General features: G+C 40.5%; 1 protein-coding gene across 3 annotated transcripts in view; it reads left to right on the top strand.

Annotated features, from left to right (window-relative positions):
- Nucleotides 1-19943, top strand: part of Taf2 (TATA-box binding protein associated factor 2) — a 57531-nt gene that overhangs the window by 30650 nt on the left and 6938 nt on the right. For all 3 annotated transcript variants that reach the window (XM_021183378.1, XM_029469800.1, XM_029469799.1), the window contains exons 18-25: nt 1237-1347; nt 3300-3493; nt 5706-5845; nt 8024-8093; nt 10740-10849; nt 13602-13831; nt 14873-14978; nt 19165-19287. In XM_021183378.1, the coding sequence (XP_021039037.1) occupies nt 1237-1347; nt 3300-3493; nt 5706-5845; nt 8024-8093; nt 10740-10849; nt 13602-13831; nt 14873-14978; nt 19165-19287 (1084 nt within the window). The remainder of the gene's footprint in view (nt 1-1236; nt 1348-3299; nt 3494-5705; nt 5846-8023; nt 8094-10739; nt 10850-13601; nt 13832-14872; nt 14979-19164; nt 19288-19943) is intronic.

The raw sequence follows: 19943 nt of genomic DNA, 5'->3' as shown, positions 1-19943 counted from the left end.
GGCAGAAGGCGAGCATATGTGTATTATAAAGATAAATATATGGCTCTTTTGATTTTACTGTTGTGTTGTTTGTATGTATTGCTTCCAAATTTATTTGCCTGTGTATTAGCTTGTAGTGTAAAGTTTATTTCTTACTATGGGTTGAAGTAAACAACTTGGAATAATCATCCTTCTAGACCAGATGACTTACATGGCAGGAGAGAAAGTTTCACTAAATCAGACATTTACATTTGCCTTGTAAAAGTGCAAAGCAGTCAGAGAGAACGGATCTTACTGTGGGGAAAGGAGCTTTCCCCCTAGGTTTTCTTACCTCACACTGCCCGCCTCAGGCCCTGTCCTCACTGCCCAGACAAAGGCAGTGGGAGGGAGGAAGGGAGGGAGGGAGGGAGGAAGGGAGGGAGGAAGGGGCCTTGTTTTGTCTCCCAACTGGAGAGGATCTAGTCCACCATGGCAAGACCGACATGACGCCAACCATGAGGCGTGCAGTCGGGAGACAGAGCAATACAAACACTGCTTCTCTCTCTCCTCCTCTGTGTTTGTTCTGGAACCCCACTCCATGGGGGTGTGCCAGCACCTATGGGGTGGATCTTCCTACCTTTCAGCAAAACCTCTGGAAATACCTGAGAGACACGCCCCCAAGTGTATCTATTATTCTGTCTACGGCTTAATTAGCTGTATTTCACTAGCAGAATTTCCTGTTGTGTGTCTGTTATGTTTAGACTAACAGAAAGGTACACTGAATTTGAGACTGCTCTCTGCCCTTAGTCTGAGGGTTGCTGAGCTGTACTATTGGTTGCATACCTATCACCAGCAGATCTTTGAGCCCTAAAGATGATTGTGTGGAAGCAAGGCAGTAAGCAACACGCAGATATCCAGAGTAGACAGTGAAGGTCTGCGCTAAAGGTGAACCACTGCTGAAACTGTGTACTCTCTCCACTACATCACTTAGAAATGAATTGAAAAAATTTACATTATATGTACTCTCCTCCAGCAAGTGACAGCACAGGCACAGAGCCTGTAGACTATGTCCACTAATGGAACTATTCCCTGGATTTCTTACCCATTTCAGTACTGGTGCTTTCAGATGTATCCGTAGTGGGAGCACATGGGAGATGGAGTATTTGGCTCCATCTGTGTATCTGTGTTAACCGCACTGGAATTCCCTTTAGAGTACAAATTACCATAGTAACCAATAAGTTGGGTTATGTGCCTAAAACTCTTTTCCTTTTTTTGTAGACTATGCCGGTTGCAATGGCTTTGTTAAGAGATGTACATAATCTTTGTCCTAAAGAAGTTTTAACATTTATTTTAGACTTAATCAAGTACAATGACAACAGAAAAAATAAGGTAAGGTGCTTTTCTCTATGAATATTGTAAAGTACCCAGTGATACTTGTTTTTAGGGTAAGATATGGGAGCCTCAGTCCCCAGGACTGCAATCAAAGAAGGGAAGAAATACTTGTGTTTGTATTCATAAGCCCATAGTGCCTTTGTGGAGTTAGAGGCACACAACATGGTTTATTGGAATACTCAGTAGATGAAAACCAAGATTAATTGGTTCTTAAATGTTGAAACTCTTATAGTATAGAGAGATTGATACATCAATTTGGGGGGGGGGGCAGCTGAAACTTGATTTTATGAAGTTCAACAGCACAGTTTTTTTTTTTTTTATATGTGTGTGTGCTATGTGCATGTTTGTGCATGTGTATGCACATGGGCTTTAACCATGCCTGCGTGCCTCTGGGTAGGGGACAGGATCAGATAGCTCCTGAAGGGAGTTAGAATATTGAGGGAACTGCCATCTGACAAGTGGAAAAGGAAGAGGAGGAATGTAAATTAGGTGCAAATGAAACAGCAGCTCTTGTCATGGTTCTGTGTGTGCTTCTTTTTAAAGCTAGTGTTATAAAGCTAGTGTTACGCTTTTGGAAAGAATATGGTGTTACTGATAGTTTAGATATTTTGATCCTCTACTGGGATGTTCTATTCTTTGAAATACATCTTTTGTCCAAGTTCCTTTTCTGTAAGTTGAGTTGTTTCTTTCTCTTTCTGTCCCTCTGTTTTCTTACTTTCCTCTTTTTTTAAACTTTATATGCATATGAGGGCGCAGCTTCTCTGTATATGCGCCCTGTGCAGGAGCCCACAGAGGCTAGAAGAGAGCAACAGACCTCCTGCACCTGTATTTAGAGGTGGTTTTGCGCCTCCCTCCACTTGGGTTCTAGGAACCAAACCCAAGCCTTCCTCTGTAAGAGCAGTTAAGAGCTCTTAAACGTTGAGTCGTCTCAGCTCTCTCTCCAGCCCCCTGCGGTCTTTTGCCTTTTCGTTGTTGTTGATTTAATTTCCTCAATTATATGGTGATCTGTAGATGTTGAATGTCTATACTTTAAGGTAGAGTGCTAGTTGATTAATTGGAAGGTTTGTAGTGATTCCAGGATTACATTACAGGACTGTAATGTTTTTCATTTTCTGTGTATATCTGTGGTGTGCATATGTGCATATGTGTCTTAGGAGCACCTGCCTGTGGGGTTGCACGTGTGTACTGCTGCATGCAGAGACCTGGGTTAATCTCAGGTGACTTTCTTTCTTCATTGCTTTGTTTCTTGTTTTCCGAGACAGGGTTTTACTGTGTAGCTTTGCTTGGTGGATCTCCTTATGGATTGGGGCATTGTCCTTCACTTGAAACCAGAGCCTGAATCTAGAGCTGGCCAGCGTTGGCTTAGCTGTTGAGCTGGCAAGCTTCGGGAACTCTTTATCTGCCCCCGAGGGTTAGGCATATGTGTGGGCTCCCATCCCTATCCCTTCCTGGGTTTTAAATGAACACTGGGCACCTAAGCTCAGGCCCTCATTCTTGATGGCAATCACCTGCTCCGCTGACCCATCCTCTAGTTCCTAGTGGAATATAATCTTTGTCTTTCCTTTTTCCTTTCTTGGACTGTAATGCTAGATGGTTTGTTTGGGTAACTGTAGGAAGATCTTACACACAGTGAGTGTCTCACATTCTAATAGGTCACTGGCGAGTGCAGCGTTGTCATTGTTTTCCAAAGGATAATTCTATACAGAGGACTGGTTGTATTTACTAGAAATCTTGCTGTTACATACATGATGTTTGCACTGTGTGTGTGTGTGTGTGTGTGTGTGTGTGTGTGTGTGTGTGTGAGAGAGAGAGAGAGAGAGAGAGAGAGAGAGAGAGATCCTGGTGATGAACTCTTCTAAAGATGTGCTCTACTTCTGAGCTGAAATGATGTAAAGTTATATGTGTTGTGCCATGAAAAGGCTTTGTAATCTTTGAATTCTCCGTCTTAGTTTTCAGATAACTATTATCGTGCAGAAATGATTGATGCCCTGGCTAACTCAGTTACACCTGCTGTCAGTGTGAATAATGAAGTCAGAACTTTGGATAACTTAAATCCTGATGTGCGACTAATTCTTGAAGAAATAACCCGGTTTCTGAATATGGAAAAGCTTCTCCCAAGTTACAGACACACCATCACTGTCAGGTGCCACTCAATTTCTTTGCTGCTGCTTTAAGATTTTTTATTTCTATTTGATTAAATTGGAAAAAATTAAAACAAAAATAAATTTAAATTTTCTGATACTGTCATCTCCAGGTAAATTATTAATATATGGAAAATATCTACGAAAGTTTCCCCCTTTTTAGTGGAATTTTAAAATTAATAATACTATATGTAGTTTTATGGTCAATTTCCATCATGTGCGAATTTTTTAAAAATAACATGATTTTATATTTTTGTGCATGCATGCCCGGACACACAGCATGCGCACACACACACAGCATGCACACACACCTAGGCACATGGTGGGAAAGCACCTGTGCTGCGATGCACGTGTGGAAGTCAGAGGTCAGAGACCAGCTTTCGGGAGTGGATCCTCTCTTTTTACCTTATATGGGTGGGCTCAGGATGAAGCTTGGTCTCCCAGGGTTCCATATGTCAGGTACCTTCGCCTGCTGAGCAATCTCACTGGTCCTAGAAAGTCTTCTTAATAATTATTTTGATGTTAGGGTCCTTTTTTTGTTTGTTTGTTTTGTTTTTTGTTTTGTTTTTCAAGACAGGGTTTCTCTGTATAGCCCTGGCTGTCCTGGAACTCACTCTGTAGACCAGGCTGGCCTCGAACTCAGAAATCCACCTGTCTCTGCCTCCCAAGTGCTAGGATTAAAGCGTGTGCCACCACGCCCAGCTCTGTGGGGCATTTTCTTACTGATTCATATGGAGAGCCTAGTCCCTAATCACGACACCACTCACAGGACTGGACTGTTCTGAATAAAAGCTTTGGAACCTTGGAATTATGGAACCTGACCCGATGTGTGTATACTTATGTTTGGGTGTATGCACATATGTGTGCATGTAAAGGTCAGAGGTCAATATCCAGGGTCGTCTTTAATCACTTTCCATCTTATTTTCAGCACAGTGTCTCTCACTTAACCTGGCATTCCTAGATTCTGCTTGGCTGACTGGCCAGTGAGCTCTAGAGTCTCTGTCTTTCCTTCCCCAGGGCTGGGATTTCAGACAGGGGCTACCGCACTGGCATTTACATGTGGGTACTCAGAGTCTGCATTCTGGTCCTCATGCATGCACAGAAATAACTTTACAGCCATCTCTTCAGACCTGTTGAATTTTTTTTTTTTTTTTTTTTTGGTTTTTCGAGACAGGGTTTCTCTGTGTAGCCCTGGCTGTCCTGGAACTCACTTTGTAGACCAGGCTGGCCTCGAACTCAGAAATCTGCATGCCTCTGCCTCCCGAGTGCTGGGATTAAAGGCGTGCGCCACCACGCCGGGCTGTTAGGGTCCTTTTTTTTTATCAGTCACTTGTGTAAACAACCTCCTTTCAGGTTTTGAGACAAGTTCACATGTAGGTCCATCTGTGTAGCCTAGGGTCACTTTGAACTAACCTCTGACCTTCCAAGTGCTGAAGGGCCCTGCTTCTTTTAGCCTTCCTAGTTTTATTTTTATGTTTTAGTTTTCATTTTATTGTATTTTTTTTTTGTTTGTTTGTTTTTTGAGACAGAGTCTCACTATGCCTTTTGGGCTGTCCTGAAACTCACTCATTAGAACAAGTTGGCCTCAAACTCAGAGATCTGCCTGCCTCTGTTGTACCCTCCACCCACCCCCATCTCTGCTTCCCTAGCCAAGTGCTGGGAATAAAGGCTTGCTCCACCATGCCCAGCTAGTCTACCATTTTTATTGTGAATGAGTATAGGATTTCTGGAGAAAGTACTCTATTTGAATTATATTCTTATGCTAAGCACTTACTTTTTTTTTGAAGTATGTTTTTGTTGACATGTATGTGCATCTGAGTTTCCAAACACATTCTGAAATTTATTTTTATATTATTTAGATATTAATATTGAACTTTTATCAGAACATTACAAACTTGGATGTATATTCAAATTACAAGGTTTTTAAAATTATTTTTATTTGATTTTATGTGCTTGAGTGTTTTGCCTGCGTGTACGCCTGCACGTGTCCAACTGCTGGACCTGGAGTTGGAGACAGTTGTGAGTCAGCATGTGGGTCCTGGGAATCAAATCTGGGTCCTCTGGGAGAGGAGCCAGTGTTCCTAACTGCTGAGCCATGTCTCCTGCCCTGATAGAGGAGGATTTTCACTGATTGCCAAATGACTCTCAGTAGTACCTACGTGGCAGCTTTGGTCCATGATGGGTCAGAGGAGGTAACTAACTTTTTCTCACTAGTTGCTTGAGAGCCATCCGGGTGCTTCAGAAGAACGGGCACGTGCCGAGTGATGCATCTCTCTTCAAATCCTACGCCGAGTATGGCCACTTCGTGGACATCAGGATAGCAGCTCTGGAAGCCGTTGTTGATTACACTAAAGGTAATGGTGTCTGGGTGGTGCTTGTTCCAGTTTAGGAAGGGATGTCGGAAAACCCCCTTTGCATCTCCGTAGTACAGGCACTACAGGGATTCTGATTGGTTTTAATTACTTTTTATTTAGTATACACAGTAGTAGATCTCACAGTGATATTTTCAGACATATCAATCCTTATTATTAAATTCTTGGCTCACTCACTTTTAGTTGGTTTGGTAACAATAGGAAAAAAATAAAATTATAGATGCTTTTAACTCCTGGGAGAAGCCAGCAAATTCTACAAATTCAATTATATGTTTTTTTTTTTTTTAAGAGATTTCAGAAAAATACCTAGGAAATATCTTACAAGTATATAAAAATTTTTAACTATGCAAACAAAGCAAGAGACAGTAGCTTTCATCAGGAAAATTAGCTTAAGTCTCGAGTTTAAAGAAATAAAAAGTATGGCACTGAATAAAATAGAGGTTGGGAAAAATAACAGAGGACACAGTAGAATACTGTGAAAGGTGTGAATTCCAGTGACACGAGTTAGCTTCTGCTGCAATTGAAGTTTTGGAATAGCTTCCTAGCTAGATCAGAGCCATGGTGTTGTAGAGTACAAGGATAGTGTGTGGGTCTCTGCTGAAGCCTACACCTGTTCCTGATTTTCCCCTGTGTTAAAATTTCTTTATCATTCTACTTTGCTTTATGATTCATTCTGCACAGATAGTATAGTCTCCAGCTTCAGATTATAAATACAAAAAGACAGTAAATAATAACTCAGTTGTCTGAGGTTTAGATTCCCTACATTGCCAGCTGTCACTCACATAGCTTTAGGGAATTAGGCACATACGCACTTCTTCTGTAACGTTCTACCTCCCCCCCCCCCCCCCCCAAGATTAATTTGGGTCTGAAACGGTTGCACCTGCTTTAGTCTTATCACTCTGGAGACAGAGGTTGGAGGATATCTGAGAGGTAGAGACCAGCCTGGTCTCTGTAGCAGTTACAGGCCAACTAGGGTTATATAGTGAGGTCCTATCTCAATAAAAAGGTTTTTTGGGTTTTATGTTTGTTTGCTTGCTTGTTTGTTTTTGCCTGCATTATACACATACACAATGCAGATTCCCACCGAGGCCAAGAGAGGTATTCAAATGCCTTGGAGTTAGAGTTAAAGGTCATTTATTCATTGGGAGTAGCCTGATATGGGTGCTGGGAACTGACGTATAGTTCTCTACAAGAGCAGTAAGTGCTCTTAACTGCGGAGCCATCTCTCCAGCCCCTTCTGTAACGACAAACTCCCAAAGAAAATTTCAGATGGAATATATGTGAATCAAAATAATAATTAAGATAAATGAATGTATAAAATGAAGAAACCAGTCATAGCTGATCTTGCCTATATGATAGCTTTAAGCCTAAATGCTTGCAAAATTTGTGCTAAAAATCTGTGTGTATTTCAGAAATAATTGTTTAATAGTTATATACAGGTAATATAAATATCTAAGTATAACATCATCTAAAAGTCAAATTTGTAATGGAAATACTGGGAGATGAATGAGGTTAAAGTATACTGAACTCTGATTAGGTTAAAAGGCAATGGAAGTTCCACATGCAGTTACAAGCTGTGTGTGAACTAGCAACGTGTGCGATTAGGGCTTGTGAGTTTTATACATTTCAACAGAAATGCCTAGACAGAAAGCAAAGAGTACTTAGCAACCACATTGTATTTATTTATTTATTTAAATTTTATTTTTATTTATTTATTTGGCATTTTCCAAGACAGGGTTTCTCTGTATAGCCCTGGCTGTCCTGGAACTCACTCTGTAGACCAGGCTGGCCTCGAACTCAGAAATCCACCTGCCTCTGCCTTCTGAGTGCTGGGATTAAAGGCGTGCGCCACCACCGCCCAGCTGGCTGAGTTTTAGTGTGAACTATATACTGGGCATTATTTTTTGGTACTATTTTGTACTGTTGTCTGGCTGAATGTATTCTGGGTACTGTTTTGGTCATGGTTACATATGACATAATGCTTGTGAAAGTTACTACTGGTTTAGTGCATACAAAGTTTTAAAAATGAATTTTAATTGCTTAATTGGACCCTTCAACTGCCTGACAATTCAGCTAAGACTTCTACTTACTTAATCTCCTGCTTATCACTTGTTATTCGATCTGTTATGTAACTCTACAAATACTGATGTTTATTTTCAGTGGACAGGAGTTATGAAGAACTTCAGTGGCTACTTAATATGATTCAGACTGACCCTGTTCCCTATGTGAGGTTAGTTTATGTCTTTAATATCTTGATTATAGATCTGAAATGGGTTAGATCATGGTCAAAAATTATACATGGGAAATATGTACATGGGAAACATTTTCTAAAATATAGGAATGGGTAATGCATTTTAAAGCCTTTTTTTCTTATTTGATTTTAGAAAAACATTTTGAAGAGACACATTATTAATAGTTTTTCCTAATTTTAACTATTCTGTTTTGACTTAAAGTTTTATAATACTTGATAATAAGTAATAGGGATAATTACTTGTGTGTCCCAACTTATAATTGATTCCACTATTTTTATGTCATTTGGGAACTTATTTCAGGGCATCTCTTTTTTTTTTTGATCATTTAACAGGTTTTATTACTTTTTTTTTTTTTGTCTGTGTATGCATGCACATGTACCCAGCATGCATGTGGAGGACAGAGGACGTGGGCGCATGGAGCCACACTGCTGGCTCCCATTTGTTTTTTTAATTTCATTCAAAGCCTTAAGTCTTATTTGAGTTGATTATTTTTTAAGATCTTTAGACGCTAAAGGAGCTGCAGCCATGCCATGCCATCTGCCTTTGTATTTGTGCTTACCTCTGGTAACCACATTTACTCCTGCTGGGGATTTTGGATGTTTGGTTTGGTTTTGCTGACCATTTCTGTCTTTCTTTGAAGTCGGCATAATCGACACTCAGGTTGTATTTGACATTCTGACTTCATAGATCAGAATTTTAGAGTGGAAGAATAACTCATAGCCATTTCAGCTCTGGGGAAGGACATAGACCTAGAGACGTTAAATGTCTTGTTCACCTTCCCACATCACTTGGCAGATGATGTTCTTCTAAGTGCCACAGACTGCCTGCCCATCTTTAGAATGCCCCGAGGTGTGAGCTGCCTGCTTAGGAGCTGGGGCTTTTTAGAGCGGTGACGACTTGGTTGTAACTGTATATTTCAGTGTTTTAAGTAATGCTTGTTACACATTTTATATGAACTTTTAATATTTTAATGTTCTTGATTTGTGATCTGTATTGCAGTTTGAATAATCTGTTCTTACGAGTGATATAAAGTCAAAATGCAGAAAAAAATCTAATAACTTTCCATTTTAAAGTCTAGAGCAAGAAATAGAGCCTCATTACTATGTCTAAAATGGACAGAATATGCACTTAAAAGTCTTTGAAGGCATATAAGACCAGAAGCTATAAATGCAATACAAGTAAAGTTTAGCCATTTGTTTCAAACCTTTTAATGCTTAAAGTTTAACAATTTGTTCTCAATGTACAAGACTAAGAAAATTAACACCTCTATTTTTCAAGGCTTGTTAGAGTTAAATATTAGATATTTAAGATCTGTTTCAGAGAGCACTTTGAGCAGGTTGTCATGGTTGTTACTGAATTACACATTGATTATATAACTGACATGGAGCTATACATATTGATATATGATAGCTGAATGAAGTTATTGACATTGTATCTGTACCGAGAGCTTTTGAAATGTAGTTTTTGAGCTATTTTGGTTCATTCAAATGCCAAGAGCCATATTGACAGTCTGATCTGAAAATCTGTGTAGAGGTGTGGTTACCCCATGGCAGAAGATGAGAACTTACTTGTGCCAGTTGTCTTCTGACTTGCACGCATGGTGTGGCACAGACACCCTACCACCACACCCCACACAAAATAAATACAAACTTTTCTTTTTAGTTCACATATTTTTAAAAAAGGCATTATGACGATGAATGGTCACAGGATAAAAGTGCCACTGCACAGTGATTGCTTTCTTATTGGTATTTATTTATATATTTTTCAAGTTTTGTTTTAGACAGGGTCTCACTATGTAGACCAGACTGGCCTCAAACTCACAGAGATCTGCCTGGTTCTGCCTCCCAAGTGCTGCAGTTAAAAGGTGTGCGTCAGCCGGGCAGTGGTGCCCTTTAATCCCAGCACTTGGGAGGCAGAGGCAGGTGGATTTCTGAGTTCGAGGCCAGCCTGGTCTACAAAGTGAGTTCCAGGACAGCCAGGGCTACATAGAGAAACCCTGTCTTGAAAACAAACAAAAAGGAGTGCGCCACCATGCCTGGCTGTGCATTTTAATTCATTTAGCTCATTTATCTTGATTCTGTTTTGCTCTCTTTGAGGCAGTCTTAGTCTATAGTCCAGGCTGGCCTCTGCCTCTCTGCTTCTCTGTCTCTGCTTCTGATTCTAGTACTTGGACTCCAGGAGCATACCATGATGCCCTGCAAAGGGAGCTTTAGTTTAGATACTCCAGTATCTGTCTCTGTCCAGGTCATTAGCATTTTCCTGCCCTGTTCTGAGCATAAACATTGTTTTTAAGGGTTTAAAACTCATGGTAAAATGAAAATGTTTAAAGAGGAACCTTGGATCTCCCTCCCCCTCTCTCCCAAAGAAAAGAATGCGATGCTTAATGTTATATAGTAAGATGGTAGAAGACCTTGTTGGACAGTTCAGATAATTGAAAACAAACCCATAAGACATTTTAGTGAGAAAAACATGATAAACATTTAGGATTCAGCATAAAGCATTTAGAAATGGAACTAAAAATAAAATTAGACATAATGGGAAAGGAGAAAGGTTTTGATATTTCTTATTTATAGTACCAATCAGCAGTCATTAAAAATTAATTTATTTAGTTTCTATTCTTACAGGCATAAGATTCTAAACATGTTGACTAAAAATCCACCATTTACAAAGAACATGGAATCCCCTTTATGCAACGAAGCCCTGGTAGATCAGCTCTGGAAGCTGATGAATTCTGGTAAGAGTGCAACGACTTTCTCTTCTTTAACTTTTTATTGATTCTTTGTGAGGTTAAGTCATGCACCTCAGTACCCCAGTCCCCCTCATATCCTTGCCCCCTCGCATCTGCTCTCCACTGTTGTAATCTTCCCCATAAAAGAAAATAAAAAACACAAATAAACAAAACAACGTAGAAGGCATCCGGTCATGGAAACTAACACAGTGAGTCCCACAGTACATCTCTTTGTCCACATAGCTTTACTTGCAAACGTTCACTTTAACAAGTCATTGCTCTGGTTTGAGGACACCAGTGATTTTTTATAATTATTAGTTATTTTCATTTTATATCAGACTTTCAAGGATATGGGGGGAGGGTGGAGGGTTTGCATGGAGCGAAAGTCTGTGACTTGGAGCTTACTAACTGGCTAGACCGGCTGGCCAGAGGGCACAATGGCATCTGTTCCCACTCCTAGTGTAGGAGTTCCAGGTGCTTGTCACCATGCCTGGCTTTTACACGGGTGCTGGGATCAAACCCAGGTCCTCGTGTGTAAGTTGTATGCTCTGTACTGTGTGCTGCACACTGGCTCCTCCTCCTGCCCTCCCCCTTACACAGGCCGTCAGAGTTTCCCATTGAGGTTATTTGTTAAGGATGTGTGCACTGTGTTCCATCTGGAAATGAAACATACTGGTTTTAGAGTGCTTGAAGTGGTTAGAGGGCTGTAAGCACAGTAGTCTTCCCACCACTTTTCTGTGGCTTTCTCGTGCCCTTGTTCAGAGAGAACTCTTTTCTTTTTCCAGGACGGTGAGTACCTGTAGAATAGCCGCTAAGCTGCAGTTGTAAAGGCTGCATGCTGTTGTTGCACATCTCCGAGGGCATGCCATCTTACCATAGTGTGGGTTTCCATCCTGCAGTGAGATCAGGGACTGGAAGCACAGAGTGGAGGAGCAGTAGCTCTTAAGCCAGTGGCTGGGCCGAGGTCAAGCCCAGCTCAGTGTAACTAGTCTAAACTCTGCCGTTTACCAAATGCAAAGAGTAGAACCTGTTTGTGCAGCCTGAGAATGAAACGACTTGGGGTTTGTAAAGCACGGTATCTGCCTCATGTTGAACACTCCGCGCTATGATTCCCGTGGGAAGTGAATTTCTTTCCTTCTGTGTCGGGCAATCACATTCAGGGTCTTGAGTAGTTGGCCATACTTTCAGCAGCCTTAGTAGCCACTTACTTCTAAGCCATTTTTATTTAATTGGTTACTAAATCTGTGAATTTATAAGTGTCATGTATATTGAAAGTTTTTGTTGTATCTCTTTATTTGAAATTGTAATACTGCTTTTAGTTGAAAGGTCTAGTCAAAAGCTAGGTTGAAATTATTTTACTTAAACAGTTGTTGCAAGTTGACGGAGACCAGTGGGCGTTTACTCTCATACTTCATCTTTATTTTCTAATACTTAACATTTTGAGCTACTTTATCTCCTCCCTAGAGTACTGACGTAGCTCACCGTGCTAGCTCATTGCTAATTCACTGAGTCATTTACTAATACTGAACTGTTAAAAGACTACTCCTCTCATTTATAATAAAAGTGCGGGGGTGGGGGGAGAAAAAAAAAGTGCAGTAGCCATAGGAAATATACTGGTATAGCTATTTTGAGGAAATACAATAAAATGAAAGTGGGTGGCCTCTGCCCTTTTTTTTTTTTTTTTTTAAGATTTATTTATTATATGTAAGTACACTGTAACTGTCTTCAGACACACCAGAAGAGGGCGTCAGATCTCGTTACAATAGGATGGTTGTGAGCCACCATGTGTTTGCTGGGATTTGAACTCCAGAACTTTGGAAGAGCAGTTGGGTGCTCTTACCCACTGAGCCATCTCACCAGCCCGTGGCCTCTGTCTTTATGTAAGCCAGTCTGAACTAAGATACTGTTAGTTGGTGTTGGTTAGCTTTCCCTACTCACAAGTGATTACTGTGCACAGTTTTAATATTTTTTTCTCCTGTTACCTTGAGGCATCATTGCCTCTTTTACTTAGATCTAAGGGACAAACACAAACTTCAGAGACTTACAAAGAATGCAGTAGTGAATCTTCTGCACAACATTGCCATGTCAAATATTAATAAGAATGTGTGCCTGGCCATAATAGCTCACAAAATTGAGGAAGCCATAACAAATTATAAAGAATTCTCTTATTGCCTTTTGGATAGAAGAATTAAGATTACAAGATGGTTTTGGTAAAAACTCAATCCGACCAGGAAGCTCGACCTCTGGGTAGAATGAACCTTACATAAGAAGCCCCTTGGGGTTTAATTTTCAAAGATTTGTCATAATCAGAATCATATGCGTTACAAAAATAATGTACAGTTTTCTTCTGTCAGCAGCCTGCTAGTTTCCGTTTGCCCTTTACAATGTACATGAGTGAAAGAAAGGATGACTGACTTTTGCACGCTGTCCTCTGGCTTCCACACTCAAAGCACAGCATCCGTGCACAAGCGCAGTGTTCAGCACACACATGCACACTCACTCAATATTTTTTTAATTTCTGAAGTTGATTTTGTAAGAATAGTGGTGTGAGCCGGGCATGGTGGCGCACTCCTTTAATCCCAGCACTTGGGAGGCAGAGGCAGGTGGATTTCTGAGTTTGAGGCCAGCCTGGTCTACAAAGTGAGTTCCAGGACAGCCAGGGCTACAACAGAGAAACCCTGTCTTGAAACGCCCCCCCCCCCCAAAAAAAAATAGTGGTGTGTGGTAATTAATGATGTTGATTTTGTCTGCCTCTTAGGCACTGCACATGACTGGAGGTTACGGTGTGGTGCTGTGGACTTGTACTTCACGCTGTTTGGCCTCAGCAGACCTTCTTGCTTACCCTTGCCAGAGCTTGGGCTTGTTCTTAACCTAAAAGAGAAGAAAGCTGTCTTGAATCCTACCATTATTCCAGAAGCTGGAGTAGGCAACCAGGAGTCTGCGAGTAACCCAGGCTGCCACGCTCAGCTAGCTGGATTCCAGAACCCTGTGAGTGTCCCCAGTACAAAAGACAGAGCCTCACTTTGTGCGAGTGCAGCACTACCCAAGAAGACAAAGTCTTCTGCAACTCAGTCAGTTCTCTAGCCTCAGGCCATGGCCAGTCTAACCCCCAACTCACGTAAACAAGCGTGCTCCAGTCGACTTGTGTGATGATGTCAGGCTCTTTAGGCCCCTAGAATTTCCCCTGTGCATGATACATAGCCTGTTACACATCAGGCTGCCTGGTCAGTGTGTATGGAGACTGTGTCTTTAGGTTGCTGGTAAATGGTTTTGAGTGAAAATCAAGACTGGAGGAGTAATCTGATGATTTGGGAAGAGATGGTACATTCCATTCCATTTTATAAGATTTTTATATTTGTGGGGTTTGCCTTCAGAAAGCCTTTTATTCCTAGCTCTGCACTGTAAATTCCCAGATTCTGTAAAAAGAACATGTGTGAAGCATTTCACTATAAAAAGAATGTTCCAGAAATGATTTTCATGACACGGTGTCTGTGCTTCTGTTTTCAGCAGTATTCAGGCCAGGCTATTCTCCTGGCCATTCTCTACTGGTCTACCCTTGAACCTCAGATCCCCTTTATGATTTACCTGAAGTTATCTGGGATATTATCACATTTACTGTAAATGCAGAGTCTGTCCTAAGGTGGGAATTGGAGCTTATAATCCTAACCCCCATCTTGGTTGGTTGGATTTTTCAAAACAAGGCTTCTCCGTGTAGCCCTGGCTGTCTTGGAACTTGCTTTGTAAAGCAGAGTAGCCTCAAACTCAGAGATCACTTACTTCTGCCTCCCAAGTGCTAGGATTAAAGGTGTGAACTACCGTGCCTGGCTCACAGAAGCACTTTATCTGATCAGCTGCCTTTGGAGGCTGGACCACCTAATTTTTGTTTTAGTACCTTTGGAAGACAAGACATTGCTTTTCTTTTGACGACTGTAATGGGTCTATTCTTTGGCCTCTCTTCCGCTGTCCTTAAAGATAATATCTGAACATAAGGTGATGCTGTGTCTCTATGTCCTTTTGTGCCTGCACTAGTTTTCAAGTTCTCAGGATGAGGAGGAGGTTGATATGGACACTGTTCACGATAGTCAAGCCTTCATCTCCCATCATCTGAACATGCTCGAGAGGCCGTCCACTCCAGGTGAGGATAACGCACCACAGCCTGGGGGGAGGTGGGCAGTGTTCACATATAATCGTTCTAAGGTCTGTATACTTTATTTTTAGACGAGCAAGTGTAACATTGAGAAACCAAAATAAAATTCTTGAAATGTATCAGTGTAATTTATATTGACAAAATAATAAACTGTAGAAGTACTTTTTGGAAGTTTGGCCAGATGGCTCAGTGGGTAAAGGCATTGGTTGTGCAAGCCTGTCGCTCTGAGTTCAGTCCCTGCCACCCTGTAATGGTGAAAAGAGAAAACCAACCTCCTCAAGTTCCCTGACTTCCATCTGTGTACCGTGGCATACTTGCATACACACGCACACACACACTAATGAAATTAACAAGTACTACTTGTTGTGTTATATTGGTTCTCTACATAGTGAGTTCCCGGCCAGCCAGAGCTATATAGGGAGGCCTTGTCTCACCCTCCCCCTAAAAAATTTGGGTTTGTGTAAGACATTTGTCATAACAAAATACTTTATTTACTCTCTTTTTTCCCCCTTTTGTCTTTTTTGAGACTGGAGACGGAGTTTCTTTGTATAGTTCAGCTATCCTGGAACTAGCTCTGTAGACCAGGCTAGCCTGGAACTCACAGAGAGTCACCTGCCTCTGCCTCCCTAGTGCTGGGATGAAAGGCTTAAACTCCACCACCCAGCTTTATTTACTCTTAATAATAGGACTGTAGTTACATTTAAAATAGTTTTTTTTTTTTTAAAACTAGTGTCAATGTTTTCCATAATGCCACCTTTTTTTTTTTTTGCTGTGTCTGTTTCATATAATTTGATATCACAGATTTCCTTGTATTTATTTCTCAACGACCATATTTTTTGTTGGTTGTGCCATTTAGTAATAACTACAAAATAATACACTTAACTCCATTTCATTCTGTTTTGTGTGTATGTGCAGGTGTGTATGTATGTGTTCATGTGTGGGTGCACACAAGTATATAGAGATTACAATTGTGGGTGTCATTCTTCAGCCACTGTCCATCTTTTGTTAAGATAGTGAGCTTCCAGGGACCTGCCTGTCCCCATGGCCCATCTAGCCACTGCTAGAATAAAAGCATGCGCTACTGTGCCCATGTTTTCTTTTTAAATATGGGTTTTGGTGGTCCAAACTGAGGTCCTGCCTACAAAGCAAGTATTTTATGGACTGAGCCATTTTCTCAGCTTAGACTTATTTTTTAGTATTTATTTTTTCTAATATGAGCTTGAATTTTGTCTTCTTTATCCTCCTTGAGTATGTTTGCTCTTTTTTCCTGATTATTTTAAAATCCTGAGATGGTCAGTAATAGCACATGCCTTTAATTCTGGCATTCGGAGGCAGAGGTAAGTGGATTTCTGAGTTAAAGGCCAGTCTGGTCATTAGAAAAAGTTCCAGGACAGCCAGGACTACATAGACAAACCCTGTTTCAAAAAACAGGTGCTCGTGTGTAACCCCCCANCCCNCCCCCCCCCCCNAATCCTAATCCTGGCCTGTACTTTTTAAATGAATGGTCTTTATGTTCCCTTCATTGATATGTTTTACTGGCCCTCTGTATCTCTTTTCTCAGTTCAGTTCTGTCTTCATTTCTTTGTATTCTGTAACCAAAGTGTATGCTGTATTCAGTAAAAGGGCCTTAGCATCTCATTCTGGTAGGCAAGCTAGACCAATGACAATAGGCTGTATTTTTTTTTTTCAAAGATTTATTTTTATTATTGTTGTTTGTGTGTGTGTGTGTGTGTGTGTGGTGGGGGTGGTAAGTGCCTTCTGAAAGTCTGAAGAACATGTTGGATTCCTCTGAGTTTGAGTTACAAAATTTGCGAGCCTCTTAACATGGGTGCTTGGAACTGAACACAGGTCCTTTGGAAGCACAGCAAATGCTTTTAAGTGCTGAGCCATTCTTTATCCCCATGGCCTTTCCTTTTCAGGGTGTCCGAAGCACTGGGGTTAAGCTCATGACTTCTAGGAGAGCGTTGATAACCCATCTTCTGTCTATAGTATTCTTTAATTTGGACATCATGAGTTGTCTTGGGTTGGCATGTTTTGAAATGTCTGTTTCTCTTATTAATTAAAACATATCTTTATTGACTTTAGCAGCCTTGATTAGCAGTTATTTATTTTCAGGACGTGAGTGTATCTTTCCATGCTTTTCTGGCTCTTAGGGTTGCAGATGAGGGACCTGTTGTTATTTGATGTGTTTATCTTTGTAAATATGTTGCTGTATTATGCCTTACAAAGGATTTTTTTTTAATCATTTACTTTTGAATGCTAGATCTTATTATCACAAGCTGGCCTTGAACTTGCTGTGTAGCTTCTTCTCCTCCTCCCTCTACCTCCTCAATTCTGGCATTACAAGTGTTCAGTACACGTGACTAGTTTTGTACTGGCTGGGCCTCATCCATTCTAAGCAAGCACTCTGACAACTGGCCTGCGTTTCCAGTTCCTTCAGGGCTTTCAGGGTCTGCCTCTGCTCTACATTTTAAACTTTTCACTGGTGCACATCATGGAGAGGTTCTTCTCCACTCGTGTCTAGTTGAACTTCTAAATGCCTCTTGTGTTTGGATGTCTGTTTCTGTAGATTTGAGGGACTTTGTTATAATTTCATTGAGATTTCTGTCGTTGGCGTTTAGTCTCAGTTCTTCTAGCTTGTGGATAGATATTCTTTTTAGGCTTTATCTCTTAATCATATGCCAGGGTTCTTAGAAATTGTAGTCATGCCGTTTTGTCTTATTGGTTATTTTATTTACTAGTATTTGAATTCAGTATTTTGTGTGTGTGTGTGTATACATGCATACCTTAGTACACATATGCAAGTTGTAGGACAACTTGTAGAAGTCAGTTCTTGAGCTGGAAAGATGACTCAGTGGTTAAGAGCACTGACTGCTCTTCCAGAAGTTCTGAGTTCAATTCTCAGCAACCACATGGTGGCTCACAACCATCTGTAATGGGATCTGATGCCCTCTTCTGGTGTGTCTGAAAACAGCTACAGTGTGCTCATAAATAAAATAAATCATTTTTTAAAAAATTGAAGAAGGAGGAGGAGGAGGAAGAGGAAGAAGAGAAGGAAGAAGAAGAGGAGGAGGAGGAGGAGAAAACAGTAGTCGTTGTCCTCTTCCTTCACCATGTGGTCTCAGGTTTTTAGGCTCTGCAGCAGGACCTTTCCTGCTGCTCATTCCTCTGCTTGGTTAATTTGTTGTTAGATAAAACATCACCGTAGTTTTTATTTAATTCACTTTTTGTCATTTCCAACTTTTTTTCTTAAATCTTAATTTCTTTCCTGAATTTTTTTCTACACTGCTGCCTTTTTTAAAATCCATATTCCTATCTTTTTTTTTTTTTTTTTTTTTTTTACCAACTTTCTTCTCTGTGCTCCTGAGTTTCTCCATCTATGTGATCATAGCGTATTTAAGGCTGCTCATCATGATTATGAGTTAGCGTTTTGGGTATTTCACAGTGTCTTGAGTTGAGGAGTTAGGAACTTTGGCAGGACTTATGTTGCCTCGCTTTCCATATTTCTTTGGAAACGTGTTGCAGTGTATGCCTCTGTTGGTCTGGGCACTTCTGCTTTTATTATTGATCAGCCTAGTCTTGAGGGTTCAATCTCTGCTGCCACTCAGAACAAAAGACCAACTGCTGAACCCCTAACAACAGATGTAAAAGACGAAAGGCACAGAGCACACATAAAGCTGCTGATAACCGGTGAGCTCGGAGAGGAAGATGGGAAACTCTCATGCTACTGTTCCCAAGTGTGTGCATAAGCTTGGGACTAGAATCTGATGTGGATTCGATTATCCTGTTTTATGTTATACCATTAATTCTACTTCTTGTTTTAAATGGGTTTGTAACATCTAAGTTGTTTAATGTATTCAGTAAGTTTAACAATTGAAATGTTTTTTAGGAAACTTTGCAAACTGTATGCAAATGCCAAATAAACAGTAATATAGATGAAGTGACTTATGTAGCAGAGTGTAGGCCCTAATTTAAGTGTTCAGCAGGTCTCTCAAGTGTGAATTTCCTCTGAGGCAACAGGTCAAAGGATTAAATTAATATTGTATTCCATTTATGATTAGACTTTTACTAGAGTTAAACTATTTCTGGTTTTAAAGCTAACATGTGAAACCTGTTAAACTTTTTTCTGCTGTTAGGAAACAAAGAACTGTATTTGCCCTTTTTGATCTTTTAGGGCTCTCTAAGTACCGACCGTCTGGCTCCAGATCCTCCTTAATGCCCCAGCATTCATTAGGCTGTGACATCACACCAACCACAAAACCCCAGTGGAGTATGGAACTGTCCCGAAAGGGAGCAGGTACACTTGCTTGTGTTTGTTTGTTGTTTGTTTTGTCTCAAGAAAATTAAATTTAGAGTTAATTTATCAATTAAAAAATACTGGGAATATGGAGAACTTAGTTTTCTTGCAATATATATTGGTTTTATATTATGTAATTTAAAGACTATTTCAGATTAGTGTGTTTCTGTTAATAGAAAATTTATAAATAACAAAAAATAATGAAAATATTCTTTATTATGTTGTTGTAATTAGCTACTGTAATAATGAAATCACTCTTTCCTTATAGTCAGAAGTTAAATGTAAACCTTAAATTCTGTCACTGTACCTTCACATAATCCACAAATAAATCACCCAGAGCTCAGTCAGGATTGCTGTTTCATTCATGAAAATGTAGTGCTAGACCTGTATTTAGAGTATTTCATGCAGGAATGTCAAGATGGCTCTCTGGTAAAGATGGATTCTGCCAAGCCTGACAGCTGAGTTTGATCCTCAGCTCCCACATGATGGAAGGAGAGAGTTGAAGTTGTCCGCTGAAGTACACACACACACACACACACACACACACACACACGCGCGCGCGCGCGCGCGCGCGCGCGCAGAGAGAGAGAGAGAGAGAGAGAGAGAGAGAGAGAGAGAGAGAGAGAGAGAGAGCAAAACCAAGTTTCCATTGACTA

This window comes from Mus caroli, chromosome 15 (genome assembly GCF_900094665.2).
Source record: "Mus caroli chromosome 15, CAROLI_EIJ_v1.1, whole genome shotgun sequence".
NCBI lineage: Eukaryota > Metazoa > Chordata > Mammalia > Rodentia > Muridae > Mus > Mus caroli.
Note: the sequence above shows the minus strand (reverse complement) of the source record. Positions and strands in the feature narration are given on the sequence as shown.